This window comes from Camelus bactrianus, chromosome 6 (assembly GCF_048773025.1).
Source record: "Camelus bactrianus isolate YW-2024 breed Bactrian camel chromosome 6, ASM4877302v1, whole genome shotgun sequence".
In the NCBI taxonomy this organism is placed as follows: domain Eukaryota; kingdom Metazoa; phylum Chordata; class Mammalia; order Artiodactyla; family Camelidae; genus Camelus; species Camelus bactrianus.
In genome coordinates, this window is record NC_133544.1 from 38,780,434 (window position 1) to 38,798,590 (window position 18,157).

Consider the following 18,157-nt stretch of genomic DNA (forward strand, 5'->3'; position numbering starts at 1 on the left):
CTGTAATCCTCTCCCTAAGCCCATCTGCCACGTTCACTGCCAAAAGCTATTGAGGAAAAGGTGGGAGATGGTTCTATTCACATAGGTTCCAAGTCCGAGTCTTCAGCTAAGTGAATGTGGGACTAAAACAGAATTAAACACGGACATTTCACTACAAAATGGAGAGGTTAGGCAAGGTTTAAAGTGGACTCTCCATTATCCAATGCCCCTTCCTTAGCCCCACACGTTGGTGCTAATGCACATTTTATACAGCATGTGTTAGGCAAAATCATCTGAGGACAGCAGCATTCTCATTCCACTGGTTTCAACGATCTCATAAAAAGATTTCTGATGCTGCAAGAAATTCAGGACCCTCAGACTGCCTCATATGTTTCCTCCTCTGGAAAGGTTTGTCATGGTCCAACACTCCAAGTTGATGGTGATGAATCAGAGGGATAAATACAGCAGGATGATTAGACTATCTGTCTGATGCAACACACCTGAGAACAAACGTTAAGCTGGTGCTTCAAGCCTATCAAACTGTTCAGTCAGCTTTAAGAAGGTTATCCAGCTAGAGCTCCTAATGCAATCTCTTCCAATATCCCACTAAATATCCACAGAAAATGCAGGAAAAGAGCACAAAAACAGAAGCAAAAGCAAACTCCAAGGACTAAGAGTTAAACCATTTCCTGCATTTGGATTCCTGTAATCATAAAGCTAATGAAACTGAATTAAAACAACAACACCACCACCACCACCACACAGTGCAGACCTAACCCCAGCATCCAGGACAGGATATGCCTTTGTACCTCAAAGTATGCAGAAATGCCCATCCCTTCAGTGTCTTCTGAGGTTTAAAAGGAGACAGGGAATGACCCAACAAGAGAACTGGGCAGACAGCGCTCTTCCGCAGGGGGATGCTCATGTATTAGAAACGCCATAACAAAGTGAGAACATTCATCTTCCCCCCTTTCATAAAACTGCAGGACTTAGACCTGCCATGAACAGGACGCTCCAAGAACAGGTCCCTCTTACAGCACTACTGCCTGAGTGGCCAAACTTAGGCTGCACAACTCTGGCAGGGTCAGGCCCAGGACACGGTGACCACAGCAGGGCTGGCAGTCTGAGTCTAGGGCAGTCAGTCCACAGGCTGACCAGTGGGGTCGAGGCCCAGCTCTAAAAAGTCACTGAAGTGACCCACAAACAAGTCACCCCTCAGCATCAAGAGAAGATGAAAGCTGACAAGGTGAACTGGGGTTCCAGAAAACTAGACGGGCCACAAGAGTGGAGAACCCACGTACGCAGAGAGACAGAGGGACGAAGAAGACGTAAGTGGATTCACAGAGAATCAGCAAGAACTAGAGAGAGAGGCCCAGCTGCACTGGAACTCTCCCAAGAACTCCTAGTGGTGACGTTACCCCTCCGCGTCCCCAGCCAACGCCACCTGACCTGGCTCTAGTGAGTCTCTCTCGGCATCAAAAGAATCCTAACCACAACACAGCAACTGTCCTTGGAATCTTGACCTGTTTTTGGGCCATCACAAAGACCAAGATCATCATCGACTGATACACTGGTGACATACGGAGGGTTCTATTCAAGGAAGGAGAGAGAAGGGTCAGAATAAACATTGCAAGAACCCTCTAATATTTCATTCAGTGAATGCAGAAAATTATCAACTGCTGGGAAATGAAAGCAAATATTCATGTTATCTTTCAGCTAAGATAGGATAGTTTATTTTGGGAAAAGGCCTCTGAGAACCCAGGAGATGACTGTATGAAAAAATCCGAAAGCAGTAAGGAAGATCTCTATGAAAGTACCCAAATATTTGGCAGATATACTCAGACACTATAACATAATGACAGTTTTTCTTAAGGTCTTGGTCTTGTTTAACCAATTCTGGAGCAGGTAACATGTCAATCACCACATCAGCTTTCCTTCAGGAGGTTACAGGAAAGGAATATTAACAACCCAACACTGAGGCAGAGACTATCACTTTTTCCTGACATGCTTCTCTAAGCCTTGTCTTAACTTTCTTAGATGTGAAATAAACAAGACACCCTCAGGAAAGGAAGTGAAGTGATGGGAAGGAAAACACTCATGTTCTAATCTCTGTTGGGAAAATCACCCTTCCTGGTCCTCACTGTCAAATCTGGGCAATGAAAGGCCTCTGCAAACAATGCGCAACCAGTCCCCTGAGACGGGCGCCCGTTCAATTCACATGCTCTGCACACCCCAAACCAGGTCCATCCTCCAGTGCCTTCCTCTCCGCCCCGTCCAATTTCCCCGGCTGGAGGAAAGCATGCTTCCAGGCCTGACCAGGTCTTACTTTTTAAATCTGAACTCAGTGTACTCTTAGCAAACTAAAATTTTTAAATTCAGTTTTTCAAAAGTTTTTAATTCTGTATTTTCCTATAATACATAAAGTTATCGAGTATTTTAGTCACTTAATTACAAAAGCAGGATTAGCTGTAAATGAAATAAAAATGACTAAGGGATTTTGAATTTAGGCATGCTTGTGAAAAAAAACTAGGATTTTTATAGATTATAAAGAAGAGAAGCCTAACTTTTTATTTTTTTTTTTAAATTAGTCTTTGTCCTCACACGTGTGTGTGTATCTACTCAGAGATTCCGACAATGGAGTTAACAAAGGCTACATGATGCTGACACAGGGAGAGTGTGGACCACACTGAGATCAGTCACTATGACTCACAAGCATGAAACACTATTCCTGCCACAAACTAGAAAAATTAGACACCAACTTGAAATAAAAAATGTTCTACATTACACACTATTGTTTTCTCTATCATTTTATCATTTCTTAAATGATAGAGAAACAGGGGAGGCTTCAAATTCAGGTCGAATCATTCAAACGCTGCATATAGTTACTAGGAGTGGTAAATGATTTTGGACCCCTGGAAGCAATAATGAGAAACACCCCAGTTTTCAGTTATGTTCGGAGCCATGGCAGATTCACTTCACAGTTTGCATCTGCAGTCCTCTGGGGGAACTTACTTAATTTGATGCTCACACTGTCCAGATCTGCCAATCTGGCTTCTGAGTTCCTCTGTCATGTCTCTCTCATTTTTGAGCACATACGTCCCTAATTTTTCACACAACGTCACGTTCAAGCTCAACTTGGACCTTCCCTCCCCATACCCCGGACTAGGTCATTCCAAGGAGCCCTTGTTCCTTTCAGAAAAGAACAGCATTTAGCAGCTAAGATCTGCTTGTTGGGTGTGCTCATTGCCACTGGAGTGTTCCTGCTACCAGACTGTCTGTGAACATAGCTGGGGACTGTACCTTAGTAGAGAGAGATAGCTCAATGTGTTTTTTATGTCTAAATTTACTGAAATTCATGAATTCACACTGGTATCTCCAATTTCAACCTGACACCACGGCATTCATTCTAGTTTTCTCCCTTTTCAAAATTGTAACTCCCTTCTCAGAAGTGAGCAATCTGGCTCCCATTTTCCTTGATACACTGACATATCCAGTCAATCTCCTTATATGCACCTCATCTCTCATTGCGGACACTGAGCCTCCAATCCCAGTGGGGTACCTCCTCATTCTCCTTGGGCTTGAGTACCGTGAGTCCAGCTAATACTGCTACACCCCACACCACCCAGGTCCCATCTCACCCCTCGGGACCAGATACCCAACACCAGGCTGCCCTCCTCACCCCAAACCAGGCCACAGCCATGCTCCCCCCCCCCCCCATGCACAGAGTTCCTCGGGCTCTGACAGCTGTGCTGGGCTGCCCTCCTAAGATGACATCCTCCTCACCCCAGGTGGACTGCCACGGTCCACACCCCCTCTACCCTGCACAGCTACCTTGCCTGGTCCCACCTAGTGGCTTCTGGGCTGAACTGCTGAGGAAGAACTTGGTAATAATATAAAAGAGAACTGGTGTAAGAAAAATGCCAGATTGGTACATGTCTGAAATCTTTGCAGGAAAATTAAAAAATAAAATATATCTAATGACAGGTGGTACATTTTCATTTTATAGAATAGTCACAGTCCTGAAAATTTCCACAGATATTTAAGTTTTTATTCAGGAAACACGCTTTAGAGCCCCAGAGGCCTTCTACTTAAAAGAACACTGTGGCGAATTATTTCATACAGCAAGAAGTCATTCTGCAGTGTGAGCAATCCCTCCTAGTGTGTCTCTTTGACAAAAGCCGATTTTCACCAAGCATGGTCTTTTAAAGTGCTGGTACTTGAAGTATGACATAAAGTTCACTAAACACTAGTCAATGTACCTTAGAATCTCACAACTTAACGTCCAAACCAACAAAACAGAACACCATTCCACTGTAACACAGGAGCCCCAGTATACACTATTTTTTCCCCCAGCAAAATGAATTAAAGGGCCCATTCATGAAGTTTATAGTAGCTCACAGACAGCTGTCATCTTAACCTGAGGATCTGTGCCTCTACGTCTGGAAGGGAGAGTTAAAGGAGGAATTCATAAAGTAATTTTGGTGCGAACATATGCCGTCAACAGAATTTTAGGGCTATTTCATTATCTGTGTATTTATTTAGAAATTTGGTCTGAAATCCATCCAAGTGGGTTAGAAAAAAGCAAAAGCAGCATCTGGAAAGAACAGAGCACCTCTCTGCCCCGACGATGCTGGAGTCGGAGCCTGGTGGGCAGTCGCACAGGTGGAGGGCGGCCACCACGGGCTGCGGGCCAGGCTGCCGCGCAGTAAGTGAGCGAGGATGGGAAGAAAGGGAGCGGAGAACAAGCCTCAGGAGCGCGTGCCTGGGCCAGAACCCGGCTAGGTCCGCGGGGGCCAGGAAGGCCGCGGGCAGAGAGGCCAGGGAAGAATGAGACAGGCGGGTCAAACCACACCAGACCTGCTGCAGAGGAACTGGGGGGACTGGAGGCTGAAGGAGTTAATTCCACTCACCTGACCTCACTTCTGCAGCCAGAAGCAGCCTTTTCAACTTGTGTGCTGGCACTGCCCCGGCAACCCTGGCCAGGGCAGCCAGTTCCTATACTGGCAGAGGGAGTGAAGATCAGCATTAAGAACACAGACCCTGAAGCCAGACTGAGTTCAAATCCTGGCTTCACAGTGTATTTGCCAAACGACCTTGGGCAAGGTTCATCACCTCTCTGGGCCTCAGTTTCCACATGACATACGGATCCTCAACACCAGAATGGGAACTAGCGGAGCAAGGAGTCCCCTCCCTACCCTGGGGAGATGGGGGACCGGGAAAGGTAGCTCTGGGGAAGTGGTTTTCGGGCCGGCCCCAAGTCAGAAGGCTTCACTGGCCAGGTTTCCCCTAGTGCTCCCCTTTGGTAACTTCTGCCTCCTCTAGGACAAGGGAAATGGAGCAGAGAAGACCCGAAGCTGGCCAGAGCTCTCCTGAGAAGGGCGTGCTGCTAGCTGGGCCCAGAGCACCCTCCCCTCCTCCCTCACTATGGCTCTCCTGCTGTGTCTGTGGGGGCACACCCCAGGCCTCTGCATTTCCCACAACTAGCACCTCACTCAAAGGTATGTCTGCAGTATTTACAACAGCCAAGACATGGAAGCAACCTGGATGTCCACCAACAGATGACCAGATTGACCGGATAAAGAAGGTGTGGTATATATACAATGGATGATTACTCCGTGATAAAACAGAAGGAAATAATGCCATTTATGGCAACACGGATGGACCTAGAGATTACCGTACTAAGTAAAGCAAGCCAGACAGAGAAAGACAAATATCACATGGTATCACTTATATGTGGAATCTAAAAAAATGACACAAATGAACTTTTTTACAAAAAAGAAGGAGACTCACAGACATAGAAAACAAACTTTAATTAGTTACCAGAGGGGAAGGAGGAGGAGGGATAAATTGGGAGTTTGGGGTTATTTAGCATGTACACACTACTATATTTAAAACAGATAAACAACAAAGTCGTACTGCATAGCACAGGGAACAATATTCCACATCTTCTAATAACTTCTAATGAAAAAGAACATATATATGTGTAAGTGAATCACTTTGCTGTACACCTGAAACTAACATTGTAAATCAACTATACTTCAATTAAAAAAAAAAGAAAGAAAAATATTAAAAGGTTTTAAAAAACAGAAAAAGAAAAAAAAGTCTGCCAGTTCACGGCAATGACAGGTCCCCTCCCACGTCGCACAGGGAGTCCCAGGAAGGGCTCAGCATGGTGCAGGCCTCACCCAGGGTCTCCTTCTCATCTCCAGTTGCTCTTCTAGCCCTTATAGCCTTGGGGTCACTATCATTTCCTGTCGTTTTACCTCCTTCCACACACTGTGCTCAGCTGCACTCTCAGACACTCAGGTTTCTGGAGAAGCTGGTGCCTCTGCCTTGCTTCAAAACTGTTCTCTTCGAAACAGCAGCCCAGCGCCCGACTCAGCCTGGATCTGCAGAGCCCAGTTCATACAGCTGCTCAGTGTTCTCAGACAGGTCTCGTCCCTTCCCCGCTGCCCAGGGCCAGGCCTCCATTCTCTTGGTCATCTTTACCAAACACTGATCACACATGCGTTCACACCTGTTTATTCACTTCCTGTGTACTAAGCACCCCTCATTACAGTTGGCTCTGAAGACACACAGGTATCTGCACGTCCTGAGACCCCCAAATCAGGCAGAACACGAGGGAAACCCCTCCAGCAGACTGCCGACGCGGCTGCTGCTAGGACAGGACTGTGTACAGAGCACGGGGACCCAGGGAAGGCAGCGGAGGGAGACAGCGCAAGGGTGTGCATCTTCACATTCTGGACCAACGACACCTTCCTTACGTGTTGACATTTTCATGAGTCCCCCGAGGCCAATGAAGAAACGGTTACCTTCTTAAAATATAATACAACAAGCCCTGCACAAATGGAGCAAAACCCTCTCATTCCACTTAAATAGAAATTAAACTATTACACATAAAATATATTATGGAAATTCTGAGTTGCTTCAGCAGGTTAATAATGAAAACAAAACTCTGACAAACTGGAGTGAGTGGACTAGTGAGCTGTGAAACTGTGAGCTCAGTTTCTAGAGGGAAAGAAGGATATTAAGCACGTTATGTAGGAATTCTATCCTTACCAAACTTGGAACAGAGGACCCTTTTCTCAAGAGCAAGAATTTTACCAGCTCAGTTTCAGAGTGAACTATTAATGAGTTTTTACAAAGCCACTAGAGGGCAAGATAGTGGCGGACTTCCCGAGTCAGGAAATCCCCAACTTAATAAAAACTGCAGAGCACACCAAGTCATAGTCACCCCTTGGTGGGAGATGGAATTTGGGACAGATTAAGTATATGGATGCCAGAGCAGAGAATCCACTTTTCCCTGAGTCTAAATCACAAGTTTCCACACTTGAAAGCAGTTAAATCACTTTATGGGAGGCAAGAACCATTCCTGTAACTGAACACAGAGCCCTTTGCATGAAACCAGCCCATTCAAATGAATGTTTAAACCATTCAGGTATTATTCTGGATACATCTAAACCTGTCATGAGTTCTAAACCAGAACTTCTAACGTGCAGTTTTCTCAGTTCCTCAGTCCTCTTTCTTTCCTCCTTTTAAAAGCCATGTTCATCCATATTCTCACATAAGACCAATTTATATACTGCCCCATTATTTTGCAGACTATGAAATCATTTTTTTCTCAGAAATACATTGTAAAGAATGAACGGATAAAGAAGGTGTGGTGTGTACAGACACACACACACAATGGAATACTACTCAGCCATAAAAAATCTTACCATTTGTAGCAACACGAATGTACTTGGAGGGCATTATGTTAAGCGAAATTAGTCAGAGAAAGACAACTACTGTATGATATCACTTATACGTGGAATCTAAAAATTACAACAAACTAATGCATAAAACAAAAAAAAGAAGCAGAGTCACTGATACAGAGAACACACTAGCGGGCACCCGTGGGAAGAGGGAAGGGGGAGGACAAGACAGGGGTAGTGGGGGGAAAAGGTTATTATGGAATTACATGAAATCACATGTGTGTGAAACTTTTGAAAATTGTAAAGCATTATAGAATTTTAAAAATCTGTCACTCAATAAAAAAAAGAAAAGAAAAGAGAAAAAGATACCCTGTAAAGTAGGTTGATCTCATCATCCTCATGCATTTCCATTTGCCAAAATGGGGGCTGGGAGGAGGAAAACAGGTATAATGTGATACAAACTGGCAAACTAATCTTCTTCTGGACTTGTAGCAAAAAGCATTAATTCTTGTGAAATTGGAGTAAATGATTTCCAAACATGAAGGATGAATTAAAAACCCTACTGAGATTTCCTATACTCTTCCGCAACTTTAGAAAGTTACTACACAAGGTACTGAAATCTACATCTGGCCCTTAATGAAGCTAAAAATAAGTGATCAAATATTTTCTAGTATGAAAAGAAGGCCAATAATCAAAATGTGTATCCTCTTATAAACAGGCTCTTTTACAACTGGATTCTCCTTTCTCCGCATCCAATCCACATCTTCTTCCGTATTTTTCTTTCCTATTATTAGGACTGCATCCAACCCACAATTTTGGCCTTTCTCTGAACAGCTGCAATCCACAGGGAACAGGATAATATGCGGGGGAGAGACCAGGCTGTTCTTCAGAGGCCAAGGGCCAGCTCTCACCACCTCTGGGCTGAGGAAAATTCAGTATCAGGACATCAGTGTGTTCTGGAGAGCCCCACTTATGACCAAGAGGGAGAATGTCAAAGAGCCACACATTTTACACCATCCCTCCGGTGTCTCTAATTCCTTGGCCCGCTGAAAGCCTTGGGAGCCTAAGAATAAGTGCCCCCCTTAGGAGAAAGCTCTGTGCTTAAACTCTGCAGTTAGAGAAATTAAGCCCAGGAAAGGGAGTTAAGGCTGAGGAAAGAAAGACTGCCCTTGTGGTAGGGGTTGGTAAGAGCACCAGGACTTCCCTGGGGTTTGCAGAGTCCTCCTCTGGGTTTTGGCCACAGGTTCTGGAGATGAATGAGGCCATGGCATCGGAGGTCACTTCAAGGACCAAGCTGCCTTACCTGCCTTGAGCAGAGGTGGGCTGAGCCAGTCGCCCCTGCCCCACTCTGAAGGAAGTCCTTTGATTGGGAATCAATAAGCAACGTACCACTTTGCCCTGTACCTATTCTCTTCTCCTATATTCACTCTGCCTTTTCTCCATCAACATCTTTGCTGTCTCTTCCACAACCTGCCCACCAAACACACACACACACACACACACACACACACACACACACACACACAGAGGGCTGCCATGTAGTTAGGCTGAGCCATGTAATGCACATGGGGCTGGCAGCCAGTCTGCGCTCAGTTCCCTGGCCACATACCCTGGTGATGGACTGCATCCACCTGAGAAAGGGAAGCCTTTTTCTACTTTGCACAAAAGCACCATCTATTCACCAAGCCTTGTGGCCAAGGGGCAGGATCTGCCCAGAGAGGACACCATTTTCTCCTTTGTAGGATGAAGGCTAGCTCTGCTCCCTGTCCCTTTGTGCCGTCACTGTGAACTAAAAAGATAATTTGAAAAGAATTTGAGTGAAGATCTTTGATAAAAATATTTTTCATGTTACAGCATAACATTTCATTAGTAAGTCTTTTCCCGTGGACAAAGAGTTCCTCTTTGAGTCAAATAGAGCTGTTTTAACTGAAACAAATGAATAAAGGGTTTTGAACAGTGCCTGGCACACAGTCACATGGTAAGCTCCAACTAAGTAGATTAGATGTGGTTACTCTCACCTTTTAGAATGCCATTCAATGCCGGCTTTACCTAGCAACTCACATACTTCTCATACTGATGTAAGAGATCTACTTAGCTGAATTAAGAGAACGAAGTCTCTCTTGCTTCTGCTCCGTATCAGGCCAAAGGATGGCTGGAATTGGAAAAATGTATCAGAGCTGCAAAATGTGTTTAATTAAGCCACACATAAGCAGACCACTGAAAAGGACATCTTGCTATGAAAATTAAACGAGGTGACAAGGTAAAGGCTGCTGGCATAATGCCGCAGGAGCTCAGTTAACTTTTTCACAGAGTTAAAGGAGGCAGAAAAATTCAAAAGCAGCATAAAACTAAAAAAAGTCAGCAGCATAGGACCGTTGTGCATAGAGGAAGCACAGCCTAACACCAAAGAACTGTTACCCAGAACTGCTATGCAGTCACCCAGGCTCTGCCTGCTCTCCGCGGGAGGGACGGGGTGGGAGCTAAACTCCACTGAGTTCCTCCTGCGGCCGCCATACAGTAGCAGAATGTGCATGTTGAGCGCATTACAATTCTGTTCACTGAGCACTGTTACCCCTCTTTCATAGAAAGGGAGATAAGAACGATGTCTTTAGGGAGAACATAATTACCCAAAAGAAGATTAAAATAAAATTGAGTGCTTCCACCACCAAGTACTTATAAAACTCAACTATGCGGAATCACTCATCACTGATGGTTTCAATAACCGAAGGTGTTCTTTAGTCACATTTTCCTTTGCTCATCTACACAAAGGAAGAGGAGGAAGAACTCTTCACGACAGTACTGCTGGCACCCCTGGGTTTGTGTTTCAGTCTCACTGAAGGCTGTAAGGTCTTGCAATTCTGGCAGTCAGAGACATTTTAGAGAAAGTGCCAATTTCAGCTTAGAAGCTGGCCAACAGGAGTCTTCTGAAGTCTGTTTCATAAAATGAAATGATTATTCCTGAATATTGTGGGTAGGTGGGAGACTGGGACACTGGAAAACAGAGTGCTTGTTTCTGATTTTTGTTTCAACTATTAGCAGGCAAACCCTTAGGGACTGTTGCCAACACGGGAGGGCCGGGGCGAACCAGGGCCGGGAACCCACCTCTCCACGCTACTCTCTCCGGTCGCCTGACCTCCCCCTGCTCCTCACTCCTTAACCTGGTCACCTGAGCCACTCTTTTCAGAATCTCAGGGCTGAGTGACGCTGCCTGGGCCAGGATTCTCCTTAAGCAGGCTTTCCTCTCCTCTTCAGCTGCCTAAGTGAAGTCTCCCACACTGTGCATGTTCTTTTTAGGAATAGACGCCACTAGTCTCTGGTGGAGTCTATCAACCACAACTTCAGCTCCCGGAAAGCACGGCCAGCAGTGAGGGTGGCCTTTGTCTGGGTCTGCGTCCATTGTCTGTGCAGCAGAGCCACACAGGGCCCAACTGTCCATCTAATCCACCAGGTAGGTGGCCTTGTCACTGCACACTTAACAAGGACAGGAACATGTGCTTCTGAAAACTGTGAGTGAGTTGAACTATGCAGCTGTAAATATTTTCCAGAAGCCCTTACAGGATTCTGGATTTCAGTCACAGAGGCTGGTACTGTTGGGGGATGTTTCCCCTCTACCCCAACTTCATGCCCCTCCATTAGCTCCCCCTCACCTTGGTGGTGGCTCTCTACCAATTATTCGTGTTGAGAGCTGGATTTTCAAGCTGTGCTCCCACCGAGCAAGGGCCGTCATCTTCAATCATAGGGCAGGTTTTGCCCTCTCTCCCCACTTTTTCCTTTACACTGTCATCCTCTTAAAATTTCGAAACCAAAAGAACAAACATACTAACAGTTTCATCTCACGATTTTGGCAAAAGTAACAAGCAGTATGGAATCACTTCATACAGCGCTGTCCTTCGGCACAGACTGCTACATAAATGCCAAAGCACAGGGAGGGTACTGCTTGATTTCTGGGTGTTTTTTCCTTGTGGTGAAAATTTTCACTTTTTTCAGGAGAAAACGATAGATACATGCTGTGTCTTATAACTACGTTGCTTCAAAACTATCATTTTGTTTCAGCCATTTTCCCCCCAAATGCTAGCTTCCAGCCAGACTGTCATCTGTGTGTCAAATACTCAAACACTCCCCTGCCCGTGTGGCCTGTGCACAAATGAAATTCATCTGATTTTCCAGCTGCAGAAAGTAAAACCATCACCCCCATGGCGCGGCCCACTGCAGTCACCCTGGCGCTGCTGACGGTGCTGCGTCACAGGGAGGCGGCAGCTGGGACACGTCTGAAGGGCGCCTCTCGTCCAGTGCCTCAAGACAGAGGATGCAAGGAACACGCGACAGCTGAATGTCTGCAACCTGCAGATAAAGAAGCATGTTTGGTGCAATAGGAAAGTTTGGTGCCTGTGTTACTGTTTACCTGGACTGCTTGTGATAGGATTCCCGCGACAGGCATTAACAGAGCAGTAAAACGTGTTAGCAGAACACTTAAGTTATCTGTTCTGTGGCATGAGTTTTTCAACCTGAGCTTCTTTAAGAATCTGTATCCATTAAAGACACAACAAAGGATGTTTTCCGTAAGGGCGGCAGCGGCCTCACACCCGTTGCGGAACGGAGCGAGGTGTAAACATGCAGAAATAAACAAGTGAATCCCGCTGAATAAAATGAAAGTATTTTAGTTTACCAACCTAAGTATAATTTTCCCCATCTAGCGCTCTGCTTTTAAATCAGTAACAGAAATGGAAATGGAATAACAGCCTAAAAACAAGTTAAGTACTGGGAGTAGGACTGAGGAGCCTCTTGTGAGCATGTGGCAGCTCAGAGCCCCCTGAGTGACTCCTTGCTGATCCTGACTATCCCAGTCTGTTCCAGATTGATGGACAGGTGCCTGCGGAAGGTGAGACGTGGCTGTCATAGCTGAGTGCCAAGGGGTAAAACAAACCATCCTGCAGTTACTGGGAGAGGAAAGGATAGTAAAAGAGTAGAAGCCTGACAATTCAAAACAACTAGCATGTTGAACTAGAGTTGAAAACAGTTTTTAACTTTAGGCAAAGTCAACATTAATGCAAAAAAAAAAAAAAAAAAAAAACTCTACGAAGAATTAAGAGACAAGGATACCCCAAATGGCTTGTGTTTGAAGACATCTGTTTACTATTAGAAAAGAAAGTGAAGGGAAAGAAGGAGCAATCAACCTGGTCGTGTCTAAGGAAGTGTAAGGACCCCGCATCTTACAAAGCCCAGGCGAAAGCAGCACAAGAATGTTGCCTTTAACATGCACACCGTCTCACACGACCTCCTTCTTCCTATTTATCATCTTTGAGAACTGAACTCACATTTAATTTTGACAAAATTTTCTGTGTATGAATCATACTGCACACTACAGACACAACTTCAGACCAACAGCTTTTTGTAGCTGAGTCTGTGATCTCAGAAAATCAAATCTTCTCCGTCTGCCTCGACCCTTGCCCTCCCTTCTTCCTCCCCCTCCTCGTCTTCTCTTGTTCTTCTTTGCTGTCCCTGCCCCCTCCTCTCTTTCTCACACACACACTCACTCATACACACACACACACACACACACACACACACACACACACACACAGTCCTGGATCTGATTTTCTAAACATTTTACCCACAGAGACAAAGCAGAATAACATTTCCATCTCTGGGGAAAAATAAAGGAAAACTTCTGGGAGGTAGAAGAGTAGGCAGCAATAAATTAGCCTTAAAATCTGGCACAAAACATTAACTTCTATACAACAGAAGGTTTCCACACAGTCCTCAAATATGTCCAAATTGGCAACAATTACAGAAGTAGCAGTGTGGGTTTCAACACCAAGCATTTTTATTACCACAAGATCCACCTGTTAACTTCTCTGCTCTACAACCGTAAAGGTATATATAAGACGAAAATGAAATTCTTGGCTTGTATTTCTAAACGATAGACTAATTTTGCATGACTCGACCTCAGAATAGAAAAACAAAAACTCTCACTGCAAAATCAGCTAGCCATTAAAACAACACCAAAAACCCCAAAATGCAAACAAACTCAGCTAGCTATTAAAACAAACAAACAAAAGCACCAGATTATGTTCTGTGAAAGGAGATATCCCAGAAAATAATGAGGGAGCATGGTTACCTAACCTGCCAAAGTCAGGGAAAGCCTCAAGTCTGTTCACATATTAGACTAGACCACTGGCTACAGCATCAGACAGAGCAGGTGAATCCCAGCTTTGTCACTTATTAGCTGTGTGGTACTGAGCAGGTTTCTTTACTACACCGACTCTGTTCATCTACAAAAGCAGGATGGCTAGACCGGGGTGGCTGGGAGGCATTACAGGAGACAATGTGTGAAACATGCTCAGCAAAGCCCCTGCCTGTAAATGGCCCTTAATATGTCGGAGCTCTTTATCAGCTGGCTGAGCATGGGCTTGAGAACAGCCCCCAGGGTTCCCTAAAAGACCGGGAGGTGGGAATGGGAACCACACCGGTCGAGGGCAAGCCAAAGGGAGAGGCGAGCCTACCCAGGAGGAATGCTGCACCGTGGACCACACAGCGACCCCAAAGGAGAACAGAGAGTCAGTGGGCGGGATGTTCGAGTCTCAGAGGTGACACAGTGGTAAAACAAGTAAACTGCCTTTTTCCAGTACATGCTTGTTGTTTTGTTTTGTTTCCCCTTAAAGAAATTTATCTTTAGCTTTCGGTGTGGAGCAGAATAAAAGAGTATCAAGTGTTTTCTTTAATACAAACGTCAGAAATGTCATGTGGGTAAGGCTTCCTGAGGCAGGGAGGGAGGGAATGACCCCGCCTCAGCTGTCACTCCAGAAGTGGCAGCCGCCGGGAGAGCCCCGGCCAGGCTGGACGCCCTCCCTTCAAAGCCGGAGTCCACCTCCCTCCACAACAACTCAGCACTCACCTCACCTGTCCAGCTCAGGGGCACAGAAGGACCGCAGACTGATCTGCAATACCTACAAGCTGCGTGGATCTGGGCAGACTCATTGCCCTCACCAGGCCTGTTTCCTCATCTGTGAAACAGGGAGACACACCACTAACATTTCTGCTGCACAGACTGTTACTAACATCAAGCGAGGTGTATGTGAAACTATCAAGCAGCAAAAGCAGGTAAGGAATTTTATTATTAGAAACAACCACCTATTCGGAAACACTTTTCTTAATGCATTTAACACGCTATTATGCCTACAGCGGATGCTTAAAAAAAAAAAAACTTCTAGAGCTGAAATGAGATGCTGACAAAGGACTAAATAACTTAGGGCATGTTTGGAAATGATTAAACCCTTAAATTATTATATAGGTAAGCAAAATTATTCTTCAGGACATTGTAACACTGCATGCTAATCAGCCTCAGGAGAAGCAATAACTGTCAACAGCTCATGGCAAAGAGCCAACTGTCTGCTGGGCAAGTCGGTGCCCCAAGAAACTGAATTAGCTTATTCACAGGAGCCAGAAAACCGAGCCCTGATGTCATGAATCCTGATAGCCGTGGAGCTCTGAACGTGGCCCCTGCCTGCAGAGTTTGGTTCCTTTATTCCCTCTGAATTAGATTAAAATGAATCCAGTTACAATTGGTTTATAACTGCCTAGCATTATTCATTGAAAAACTATCATCAAATGTATGGAAACTCAGACACTGCAACCAAGACAGAGGATTATACATTTGACAAAAGCGATACAAATTATGTGAAATATCTGCCTTCAGGAGCTACTATGTTTTTGCAGCATGAAACAGCCTATGCCTTGTTGGGTATGCATATGTGTATTTTACAAAATAACAGTCCTGCCTGAATATCCAACTATGCTAGCTCATACTCTGCTGGACAAGTAGTTTAATATACTGTTATAATAAACATGGAAATGAACTGAGAGAAAACTAAGCATAGGGTAACTCCACAACTGGCTTATAAAGCAGAACACAAAAGAGCAAAGAATCTTAACAAATAACACCACAACCAAACAAATGCAACTGAGTGTGACTCCAAGACCTTCAACAGCCCCAACCCACTCCCAGTCAAGAACCCCCATTCCATACATACGCATGTAGTCTGAACCAAATAAAAGATGAATTACTTCATGGGTATATAAAATGCAAATGCATCAGCCACTGTATACAAGTTCTTTTTGTTTATTTGTTTTAATTATTCTATAACATCGATTAAACAGCAAAGCAAAATTAAATGCTACCTTGGAAGTTTAGAGGTGACATCTTTGCAAAACATAAGCCAAATTAACGAAGTTTCTGAGCAGCATTGACATGTGTTTCCCATATAAAAGTAAAATTATAACATTAGCACAAATGTGACATATATTCCAGAGCATCATAACAACATGACATGTGACTACAAAATAAAACTGCATGATTTCTATAAACCACTGCAGTGCCATTACTCTGCAGTCACTCGATGTATGTTTTAAGCTACTGACTGAAGCTCAGTAACGTTAGGTACCTAAGTTCCACACCACAGGTGATAGTGACAAGACCTGACAGGTGTAATTAACAGCTGTGAATTCAGTTAAAAATTTTATTTGCAAAACTGGGCTACATTTCAAGACTCAGATTCTTAATACTCAGTTAATTTTTAAAACAAAATGCTCTGTAACTCGCGTGTTCTGCTACCAAAATGCAGACTTCATTCAAAATAGTATTACACTGTAACACCCAACATGAACTTTCAACAACTGATTTATTTTCTTTCTGATCAAATATTTTAGTCTTGATTCATGAGTTAATAATGATTTTAAAAAGCTATAAATAAGTCTTAAATCTAGAAAACAAGTATTGCTTCCTCCTACCCGCCTATTTGAGGAAACCCAAAATTGTGTGAAAAGTACACTAAAGCATACTCACTAACAATGCAATCAGCATCATTTCCCTTCAGTTGGTTTTTCACAGCAACAGCATGGGAGGGATCTATCCTCAAATGCCCTCTCCCGAAACCCCTTGGTGGCTCCATGAAAAAGGTTTGGCCTGCAAGACACATGAAAGTCTATCACTACAGAACTATTTCCTACTGAGTAAATGCCCTTCTGTGGATGAGAAAGAACAATCTCAGTTGCTGAATTTTAAATAAAACTGATCAGGCTCTGTTTTGACATCATCTAAATTACCAAGTGAGACAATTCCACAGATGGTCACAAGGCTGTGATGCAGGAATGAGATGTGTTGGCATCTTAAAGTTAAGCAAAAGGCAGGTATTAATTACTGATAGCTCCTCTTCTCAAATTACTGATCAACTATGTGGGATTATTACTCCAATTTTTTCAAAATACAGCTTTAAGAGAAACAGTAATTAAAATCTCCAGCATCTCAAAAATTTTAACAAAATCATAAAAAAAGATGTCCAAGTAGACTACAGACCCCATGAAGTCAATTCCATTCATGAGCTGCCCTAACTAAGTGGGGAACCCGGACAGCACTGCCCTGTTTCTCTCTCTGGACACTTCTCCGCAGGCTATGAAATCCCTGAGGGCATGACCTGTCATAGCCAATCCACCACCAGCACTGCACCCCACCCCCTGACAACCCCGCCTCCCACAGGTGGGGGTGGATGTCCGAAAGGACACCCTCTGTGTGGCATTCAATATGTTTTCAATGTCTCCCCTTGAAGTCTACACTTCCAACCAAACTTCTCTCCTGCTAATCAAACACAGTACTTCAAAATGCTGTTTCTGTGTCCCTCAGTATCTGAACACCTTGCAGATGCAAAATATATACTAAATGTTCCACCAAAAAAAAAAAAAAAGGTAGACATCAATCTCCCAAACTCCAGCAGCTGCTGTGTCCGCCAGCTCCTCCTCCAAGGACAGCCCTGATGCCTAACTGCAGCTGACTCCAGGTTCAGGTCCCTCCAGGACATGTGGGTCTGAATCCTCTTTCTACCAAGAGGAGAAACCAAGAAGAAACCATTTGACAAAATTCATCCCACGGGACACACTCTGGAGGAGGGCTGGGAAGCAGAAGAGAGGCAAAAAATGAGGATATTCTACAAAAGCAATGACCATGGGCACGTTAATCTGTGGATATTGCAAATACTTCCCAAACCCAAACAGTCCAACTGGTAAGTGCCACTGACATTCAAAAACAAATTCAAGGAAAAACTAGAATCATTTTCTTTCCCAAACCTACCCCAGCACCTGTCAAAGTTACAGCATAGGGGCTCAGTGCCTCCCAGCCCCTCTCCCCAACTTCCCCAACCCCCAAGCTCCATGCCTCACAGTGGCAGACCTGCCTCTGCTGGCTTCCCCAGACCCTGAGCCCAGGTGAGAAAGCAAGACAAACCTTCTGGCTCTGCATCCCAATTAATTTCACACTCTACTTCCCTGTGGATCCCAATTTGGGATGTATGGGTTTTACTGAATTATCTCATAGTGACATTAGGACAAGCCCGATAAATGAGCCCTTAAAAATTACCACTGCATTCACTTCCCAGGACCTTCATTAGGAAAAAAAATTAACACTGCACGAGGCACATATTTGTTGTTCAGAAAAT

At 44.4% G+C, this 18,157-nt stretch overlaps 1 protein-coding gene across 2 annotated transcripts in view; it reads right to left on the reverse strand.

The window, feature by feature from the left end:
• Window positions 1-18,157, reverse strand: part of PELI2 (pellino E3 ubiquitin protein ligase family member 2) — a 170,735-nt gene that overhangs the window by 60,033 nt on the left and 92,545 nt on the right. Inside the window, exon 2 of one of the 2 annotated variants that reach the window (XM_045522047.2) lies at window positions 16,516-16,635. The exons of the other annotated variant lie outside the window; for it this stretch is intronic. Coding sequence (XP_045378003.1) covers window positions 16,516-16,536 — 21 coding nt within the window. The 5' untranslated portion in view covers window positions 16,537-16,635. The remainder of the gene's footprint in view (window positions 1-16,515; window positions 16,636-18,157) is intronic. 2 annotated transcript variants of the gene reach the window in all.